The sequence below is a fragment of the Podarcis liolepis genome (assembly GCF_965112155.1).
Source record: "Podarcis liolepis genome assembly, chromosome: 5".
In the NCBI taxonomy this organism is placed as follows: Eukaryota; Metazoa; Chordata; class Lepidosauria; order Squamata; family Lacertidae; genus Podarcis; species Podarcis liolepis.
In genome coordinates, this window is record NC_139556.1 from 67,536,370 (window position 1) to 67,546,257 (window position 9,888).

Here is a 9,888-nt window from a genome sequence, read left to right on the forward strand (position 1 = left end):
CCGGGGGCCGCCCTCCTCCCTCGCGCACCCGCAGCGTTCCCGCCCGGAGAGGCGGCGGCGGCAGCAGCCGCGCGCGGCCCGGGTTCCCCTCGCCGGCCGCGGGAGCCAAGGCGCGCGACGAGGGAGCCAAGGCGCGCGATAATTTTTTTAATTATTGGGGGGCGCCTATGAATGAGAGGCGGGCGCTGTGGACGGAAGCGCTGCCCGCCGAGCTCGCAGGCAGCCAGGCAGGCAGACGGCGGGAGCCCCGTGCTGGGCGGCCTCTCCTCGCTGCCGCCGCCCCGCCTCTCGCCGCCCGACTCGCCCGCCTCCCTCCCACGGAACACAAGGCAACGTTCCACGGCACACTAGTGTGCCGCGGAACACCGGTTGGGAAACACTGGCATAAACCATATATCAGTCTGCTACAGGTTATAGAAGCAAAATACATTACCCTGAATTCATGTATTGGCAAATTCACTAGTTATATACAATGTGAGCACTAAGTTTGCACATTTAAAGAGATTTTTGAGTTTGCACCATGTGAATTTCTAAGATATACTAACTTTGAAAATTGCTGTGTTATAACAATAAATTATACATACATTTTAATAGCAGTTGGCAGGAGGAGTCCACACTTCACTGTTTAAGTGTAAGTAGTAATTCTAATCCAAGAATACTATTTCAGCTTTCAGTCTTAAATGCCTACAGTCTGCCAACAAAATCTTAAAAACATAGGGTTGTATTCAGTGGTGTTTGTGTGCAAGTGGAACAAATTCTACTCACACAAAAGGACTTTACTCTCCTCCCTGTATCTTTCTGAAATCTGCTCCAGAGACTTGAGGACACTTCAGACAGATTGAGGGAAGAAGAGGAAGGGTAAGCCCTGCTGTGTGAGTGGAAATTTGGATTATGCGACTTTGGATTCAGTCAAATAGTTCGTGTATCAAATGATTTAAATACTTTTCACATAATACAACTAAAAGATTATTTAATATACACTTATTTTTTGAGCATCTAGTACCAAATGTTCATTTTAAAATGTGGTAATATTTAAAATTCCAGACCTTTTTCGTATGTAACACCCTTTTTCTTTGATTGGGAGAAATGACTTGTTTGTTTGCTGGCCCATGCAAAAGTATTGCAAAGCATAGCTATGAAGCGTGATTTGACAGTGTCTGCAATCCACAATTTATCCTGTTGATCACTTAGTAGTCAATAGATCAGATACTTCACTTTTACAAAGTGAAATCTTATTTTCCAGAAAGCAAAATCATCAGGAATTGTTTCCTTTTTCTGAAGAATTCAGTTGGTGCAAACCCATGAGTAAAATCTCTTTTAAGGAAGCCCAACCATTTTCCCCCTATTTATTCAGGAAATATGAGCATTCCAAATTTTGATATAGCACTCTTTTTTTCAACAGGTATGGCAATTCAGCGATCAGAATTACATTCTTGATCAAACTCCTACATTAACTTGCAACCAACCAATCAGGCAATGCCAGCTTTGTGACTCAAACCAGTAAGATCTCTTCCTGCAACTTCAAACCCTACCACCTCCCCCACTTTCAGTCTGAATTACCATCAGAAAGTGGCTCTTGGTGCTCCAATAATATAAAAAAAATAGCATATACAAACAGAAAACCAGAGGGAATGAATAATGGAACAAGGAACTGCTAGTTTATCAATAATGCCAATCCACCACAATTTTGGCTCTTGAATTGACTTGTCTGTCTTGCGGTCAGATCAATATAACTCGTTTCCTGTTCTTCATTACATAATGTTTTATTCAGGTTCCACTCTTGGGTTTGGATTTCCATACCTCAACCCCCCCCCCCCATGCTTTCTCCCCAAACTTTCTTATCCTTGACATGTTGACATTCAGCAGTTTGGGATAATCACCGTGTGATCTTTAGTAAGACAAGTTGACCTGCAGAATTCTCTAACCCTGCACACCGCTTGTCAGGCTGGTTTGCAGATTACCTTTTTGAGTCCTGATTGAAGCCTGCCACAATAAGTAGAAGCCGTCATTGCTGGCATTGTTTCTTGCTGGACCTTCATTTTTGGCTAATGTTCCTACTGTTGTTTCCTGTCTTCAGGCCAAGGAGTGTGGTCAGATGCAGAACAAGTGGCTCATGATTAACATACAGAATGTACAAGATTTCGCCTGTCAGTGTCTCAACCGTGACGTTTGGAGCAACGAGGCTGTGAAAAACCTTATCAGAGAGCACTTCATTTTCTGGCAGGTGGGAAGGCTGCTTTCCTCAGTGACGAAAAGCTTAGTAAAAGAGCCAATATCTGGGTTACATTTAATTTTTATTTTAGCTATGTTGTGGCTCCAAGTTGGGCTATATTGTGAAATTGCTTCTTCAAGCATTTAAAAGGAAATCTTGGCTGTTCCATAGGTGTACCACGACAGTGAGGAAGGACAACGATACATACAGTTCTACAAACTAGCAGACTTCCCTTATGTGTCTATCCTGGACCCTAGGACAGGTAAGAGGTGAAACACTTGATTCTATTGCAGCTATGGGTATTTTATAAATAATACCTAAAAACTTTCCTTTAGAAATGATTGTAAACTGGGAGCTGATTGATTTGTAATCAAGATTGCTGTGTTTCAAGGTATATCTCCATTTAGCTCAAATAAGGGAGGGATTTTGCTTTCTCATCTTTTTCATGATCTTCCCAGAGGCATCTGACTGCTTTTAGAATGCAGGACCAGAGTATGATCTAGCTGGGTCAGTGTTCACTGTTCTTTTGCCCATGTTACTTTAAGTCCATTAGGTGCAGTTGGTTATTTGATATCTGGGGTTAAGAGAAAGATTAGCATTTATTACTTCCCAGCCACTGGAATTGATCCTGCTGTTCCCTTTACAGAATCATTTTGCAAGTATGTTGGGAGTCCTCTTTAAATAACACATATGAGTTAAAATCTCCAGCATATTTGCACTGCAAATGTAAATTCTGTAAAGTCAGTGTTTCTATTTTGTTTCATTCTGTCTGCTACTGTTTCATTCTGTCTGATATTTTGAAACTCCAATTATTGAAGTATGGTTTATTACTATTTTAAATAGGACAGAAGCTAGTTGAGTGGCACCAGCTAGATGTAACTTCTTTTTTGGACCAAGTGACTGGGTTCCTAGGTGAGCATGGACAACTGGATGGACATTCCACTAGCCCTCCCCAGAAGCGTTCTCGTTCTGTGAGTATAATAATTATAATCGTTGTTGAGCCCCTCCAACTCTCCCATTTTTACTGGGACATTCCAGAATTATGGCAGCAGCCCTGGCTTATGATTCCATCCTGGGATGTCCCCGGATTTCAGCCAATAGCGCAGAAAAGAGCGGGGAACCAAAAGTCAGGCACACACATGAGGAGGACTGAAGCTTCCTGAAGTACAGTGCCACTTCCGGAAGTACATCACTGCGGCCCTCCTCATGCATGTGTGGCAGCACACAGCCTCATGCATCTGGTGGCACACAGATGAGGGGCAGTGCGTTGTGGAGTGCAGTGGCAGGCACTCATACACACAAGCCAGTAAGACGGCATGCAAGTGAACAGCGGTGGGATGGTGCGGGAGGGTGGTTAGGTGGGCAAGCGGCGACAGCAGCTACGGAGTGCAACCAGGCAAGTGTCCACAGGGTGATGGGGGGTGAGTGGGCAAGCAGTGGTGGCGTAATGTGGGGAGAAGTCCCAATTTCTTCTTGGGAAATGTTTTATATCCTAATGGGATTTTCTGATGGAGGACAGGTCATAATATTGATGATGATGATGATGACATGCTCCACATTAACATCAAAAAAAAGGTAATACTTTGCTTTGTAAGCAAAAGTATTCATAGAAAGGAGGAATAATTTTCTGTTGTCTCTGTCCTACTTCTCAGTGTAATATAATGTCTCCCTTTTTTCTTTATGGTCATATTAACTAGGAGAGTCTCATTGATGCGAGTGAAGATAGCCAGTTGGAAGCTGCCATCAGAGCATCTTTGCAGGAGACACATTTTGACTCTGACCAAGTCAAGCAGGAAAGCAGATCAGATGAAGAGTCTGAATCGGAGCTTTTCTCTGGAAGTGAGGAATTTATTTCTGTTTGTGGTTCTGATGATGATGAGCCAGAGAATCCTGCCAAGTCTAGGAAATCTCCACATAAGGATTTGGGCTGTAGGAAAGAGGAAGGCAGAAGGCCCCAACCTGAGCCCACAGCAAGGACTGAACCAGAGGTGGTAACAAACCACCGAGGACTATCTTGCATGGATTCTGGGGTAGTAGAGGAGATTGGGGCTAAGCCAGAAGCAGCTGTGAAGGAACTTAATGTGAACGGTAAGTGTGGTGGTTAAATGTTTCCTATCATTAAAAAAACTAATGTTAAATATTCAGTCTGCTAAATCCATTATGGGGCTTTTATTCTAGTGGTGAAGGAATAGTTATTAAAATATGAATCTGCTTTATAGTGAGTGAGACCATTGGTCCATATTGCCCAGTACTGTCCACTCTGGCTGGCAGTGGCTCTTGAGTTTCAGCCAAAGGCCTTTCCCAACCCTGCTAAGTGTATCTTCACTGGAGATTGAACCTGGGACCTTCTCCATGCAAAGCATGTAGCTTACCACCAAGCTATGAGCCCTCACATGAACTCGAAACTTTTTGAAATGTGTACATTTCCATATTGATATGTACTAAATTATCAGCACACAGATTGCGAAAGCTTGTTCATGTATTCTGTTTTAATTGTGATTTTCTTCTATTAGGACCAAAGGCACAGCTAATGCTAAGGTATCCAGATGGGAAGAGGGAACAAATTTCACTGCCTGAACAAGCTAAGCTTCTGGTAAGTAGAAGTGATTGAAGAACCACTGCTTTTTTGGTCTTAATGTCCTTTCCAGTCTCTGTGTGCATTTCAGACATGCTTTTGTTTACCTGGTTTTTCCCCACTTACACTTCTTATAGTACAACATATGCTTTCCCTTTTCATGTATGACTTCTAACCACCTCTTAACAGCCTAGTCTTCTGTCAGGTCTCTATCCAAGACTGGATCCCAAATTCTTGTCTAGAGTTTTCTACTGTCCAAATGTCCTGCTCCAGACAAATTGGGCTGTTTGTTCTTCATACTACCTTTTGCTAACTTAGGCATTCACAACACAGTATATGCCGTGATAACAGCAATGCCATCAGAGTGTAGGTTAAAGACCTACAGCAGCGATTGCTGCCCTTTTGCTGACGTAGCTTTCCATAATAAGTTGTCATACATTGCATTGAAAACTACGGTATCCAGCAAAGTAGTGCAATATTTCCATTTGCGTGGTGGAACTTCCTGTCCCTCTCATCTTCCTACATCTTCTCTGGAGGGTTGGGGGAGAGTTCTAGGGCTGGGAAACCCAGAACAGATTTAGGAGAGAGGGTAAGTTGTGTTGCACAGTCCTTGTGCTAAAAGAACTGCATTGGATACCACCCTGTTGTATTTTGGTGCTGCATCATTAAGACACTGGTCTCTGCTTTCTCTCCAGGCTCTCATCAAACATGTACAGTCGAAAGGATACCCCAATGAACGTTTTGAACTCCTCACCAACTTTCCTCGAAGGAAACTTTCCCATCTGGACTATGACATCACATTACAGGAGGCTGGGCTTTGTCCTCAAGAGACTGTCTTCGTGCAGGAAAGGAATTAGTACTCCCAGCCTTGCCCACCCATGTTATCTTTGCCTACAATATTAACTCACCAGTGTGCAGTTGGCTCCATGGGATTACAGAGCTGAAATCAGGCAGCAGTTTGCTGGCTTCTCTTTTCTCTCCCTCCTTTCATGCTACTCTTAGCAAATGAACCATATGGAAACAACAGGATAGGTTTGCTTGGCTTTGACGCTGGAGGAAGGCATGTTTGCTGTATCAAAATCAGAAGCGCTGCCTGTATATCAAGCATGCTGGGGGCACTGAACAGCCAGAATAAGAAAAGTTTCTCATTCCCCTCAGAAAAAAAGAAATATATTTTCTTTAATATATTTTATTTTTCAACCGGTCACATGACCAAATATTGTGGGTTTCTTTAGAGAAACATTTTAGCATGTGCTAGCTGCATTGAGAAAGCTTTTAGTCCCCACTGCCATGTGCAGGATTAGGTTTTCAGCATGCAATGACAAACAAGTTTTTCCCCCCCTGGGGTACCAACATATGCTGAAAGTCGAATACTGCATGCGGTGGCAAGTGCACACAACTGACTTGCCACAGGTTGGCATGCACACAGACTTTAAATGCAGTTAGCACATGCCCAGATGCTTGTGTCAAAAGTCTTGCCCACATGTGGAGAAAAATATGGAAACAGCTGCCCATCCATAGCCCTTTGGGAGTCATCACAAGCACAGTTCCCAGAAAGGCGCAAAATGAACCACCTTAGAACATATGTTTGAGTTTATTTGTATGTGTTCCTTTTGTTGCAGATGGGATGAGTTGCTTTAAAAGAAGGTGATGTAGTCAGTAGATTTAGTATAATCTAACCGTTGTGCTCCTAACCCTCTGTGCTTGGTCTATAGCTTCAGGGCTTCTTCTTTCCTTGTCACAATTAAAACTGGGGGAATGCGGGATTGATTCTCATCTTCTGTCAGGATTTTACCATCAGTGGAATGTGGCAAGGTACTGACCATGAATGTAAAACTTATTAAACCTCTTCTGTCATAACTCAAAAGCTGTTTTCATTAACTGTACCTTTCTGGAATTCTGTCAACACTGGGCTTCAGTGTATTTGTACAGGTACTCGGCTCTAAGGAAAGCCTTTCTCTTGTGCTCTTCTGTTAATTTAAAAACGCTTAGTTAAATTAAGATGCTAACAACATAAAATAAGATAGTTTCAAGCAGTAATATTGGTGTTCTTGAAGCTCAAGTTGTTCAGACAGCTACTTGCCACTATTTGTTGTGATTGTCCATTTAATTACGGTAGGTATGGTGTGGCTTCCTCGGCTTGGTAAAACTTGCTGTAATCGAACCCCAGTTCAAAAGATGGTTATATTGTTGCCACACACTTGATAAGGTCCCACAAGGATCATTCTTGCAGATTAAAATGCTTATACTACATTGTACAGCGGAAAAAATTAACCCCTTGCTTCTCTAAGGTGTTGGTGGATATTTGACCGCAAAGGCCATAATTAAAGAACCACACTGTTGGCAGTGTGTAAATTCACAAATAAAGTACATTAACGGAGTCATATTTGAGTGCTGGTTAAGAAATCTAGCTTTTGACAAACCCCCGAAACTTCTTTTAAAAAAAACACCAGTGCCAGCATACATTTGATTTGCATAGTTGATGATCTTAGCGAAGGATGAAAGGCAACATTGCCTGTTAAAACTAAAAGTGTAAAGTCAAATAATTGCCTGGTTAGTTACTAGTTTGTAAAACAGAGACTCACACACTCACCCTATATATTTGTAAGGTGCATGTTACTCTGAGGAGAAGATGCTGTTTGCACTCTACTGATTTGGTTAGATCGCAAAGTGCAATTATGGAAAGAGAACTGAATCCATTGGGTGTCATACTCATAATAGGTCCAATGGGTTGTGTCCAATGTTAGAGTAGATGCATTGACATTAATAGACATGGCTAACTTAGGTTCATTAATTTCAGTGATTCTACTCTGAGTATGACTTGGTTGGATAAAATTCTGCCAAGTTGTAATAGTATTACTTTGTCCTCACCCCCCATCCCATAGTCAACACCAACTTACTTATTCCCCAGCTAAACCTTTTAGGCATTGGTTAGTGCAAGCCTTTCACTGCTTACTGACCATAACTGTTGCATTCATTCTAAGTACACCAAGCATAAGGAGCCTTATGTGCATTTCCCACTCTCTTTTCACCAGCAGTAGGTTGGCCCTTTCCTCAGAAGATTTAATTTAAAGCTGGCTTGTATCCAGTGGTGGCTTTGCTTTAGCAGAAGTGCTTCCACTTGTGGAAGTTGGGGCACCTGATTTTCACTGATGGCCCCTACCCTTCTAAGTCTCCCCAGATGCTGCTTATGGGGTTGGGGAACCCTCCAGAACAGAGTGGGGCCTGCAGTATGTAAAGGAATTGATGAAAACTGGGTAGCCAGACTTGAGCTAGCAGAAGCACTGTCTGCTAAGCCATTGGTTACAATCCACTGCTTTTAGATGGCTTTTACAAAATGCTTTGAAATGGGTTAGGTAAGCGTCCTTTTGGTTTTAGTCATTGTTAGTCATTAAGCTAGGCATCTTTCGGCAGTTTACTTCTTATGCAGCATCTTTCAAAGTACACAAGTGACTTGCATGGTTTCTGAATGATCAGATCCTACTGAATGGATTGTAAGATCTAGGGAGTAGACAATTTGTGCAAACTCTCGCTGTCCTTATTTCACATATCAAGCTCTAAAGAGAGACTGAGAATGGGGCATGGGGGTGGAGAGATTGAGTTTCTGAGGCACCATTTAGGCAACTTACTGATGGTTTAAAATGCCTTTTCTACGTACTAGGTATTTCAGATGAATTGGTTTTTAATCTTTCCTATGTTTTACTGTATCCTTGAAGCAGTTCAGCAGCTTAACAGGCATGTGATACAGAATTGTTCTAAGATATGCAATGTATTGGGGTGAGAAGGTCTTGACACCAGTGTTCCTGTAAAAAGTGCCTTGAGAACAGAAAAGCAGCATATAAATAAAAAGGCGTACCAATTTGAAACTTTAAACTGTACTGTTCTTAATAGTGTGCTCTTACAGGCCTTGTATTTCAGCATGTACTTTTCAAGAAGATATTTGGACTCAAATTGTTTAAGCTGTGCTGTGCATTTGAACCTAGTTTTTGATTACCTCCAGGTGCCTGCAGATTTATTAACAAGATAATCCTCACTGTGTTAACCTGAATAGCTTTTCTAATGTTTCAATGTTAGCAAGACTGTGCTTTAGTTCATTTCAGAGCCCTAGGTTCATATTCAGTTCCTTTGGTGGATTTGCTTTGCTATGGAAGCTTATGATGAAGAAGCAAATGTGTACGTAGGAGGCTTTTGATACCCTTTTCTCTCCACTCCACACCCCCCCCCCACTGCAACACTATCAAATCATTCCTGAAACCTGGATTTTAGAGAGAGGTCTTTGATGCAACACAGGTAAACAAAGATTGTGAAGCTAGTTTTTAGTGGCAAGCATATGTATATAGATGTACCACATTAACACTAATAATGCTACAGGAATAATACTGAAAGGCAAATTCCAAAAAGAATTCTGAAATTAAAAATAGAATGACAGGTTATGGGGGGGGGGGGTTGAGGTGTTAAATTACAAACTATTTAAGCTGGGAGCATATGGTTTGGACACTGTTATAATCAAAGTTATGGTACCCTTCAAGACATTTGGTTGACTTTTTAATGTTGGGTTGCGATCTTAAAACTTTATAGCTTAAGCTATGTAAAACTGATCTGCTACATTTTCAGTAGAAGCTGTTTCCTTTGTAATTATGAGAATTCTAAGATGGGTGGGGAGAAGAGAAGATTTCAGCTTGCTGTGATGGGAAGGACCAAACTCAAGGCAACCTCCGATATACATATATATAAATATATATATATACAATTGCTGCATTTTTATAAATATGTGTAAATGCCCTTCCTACTGTAATATTTTGATCCTGGAAATAAAGCAGACCTTTTCACTAATTCTTAGCCTGTTGATTTTTAGAAGGGAATAAGTTCTCCTGGGATACAAAAGGAAAAATGTGTTTTCTGTGAAGGCAAATTTTCACAGACAAGGACCTAACTCTGTGTGTCTGCCTGCTGACTTTCTAGTAAATAAATGTGTGATGCCAAGGGTGGGCATATGCTATCAAATGATTGTTTCAATATGATTATTGCCTCTACCCCGTTTCTTTTAGGTAGGACTTCTTTTATATCAAAGATTAATACACTGCATTAGAAAGTGGAGGAT

At 41.7% G+C, this 9,888-nt stretch overlaps 1 protein-coding gene across 4 annotated transcripts in view; it reads left to right on the forward strand.

The window, feature by feature from the left end:
- UBXN7 (UBX domain protein 7) overlaps window positions 1-9,620 on the forward strand; it is a 29,114-nt gene extending 19,494 nt beyond the window's left edge. For all 4 annotated transcript variants that reach the window (XM_083506490.1, XM_083506491.1, XM_083506493.1 and 1 more), the window contains 6 exons: window positions 2,078-2,224; window positions 2,384-2,474; window positions 3,056-3,183; window positions 3,910-4,300; window positions 4,726-4,805; window positions 5,483-9,620. In XM_083506490.1, the coding sequence (XP_083362616.1) occupies window positions 2,078-2,224; window positions 2,384-2,474; window positions 3,056-3,183; window positions 3,910-4,300; window positions 4,726-4,805; window positions 5,483-5,644 (999 nt within the window). In that variant the 3' untranslated portion in view covers window positions 5,645-9,620. The remainder of the gene's footprint in view (window positions 1-2,077; window positions 2,225-2,383; window positions 2,475-3,055; window positions 3,184-3,909; window positions 4,301-4,725; window positions 4,806-5,482) is intronic.
- Window positions 9,621-9,888: the final 268 nt, after the last annotated feature.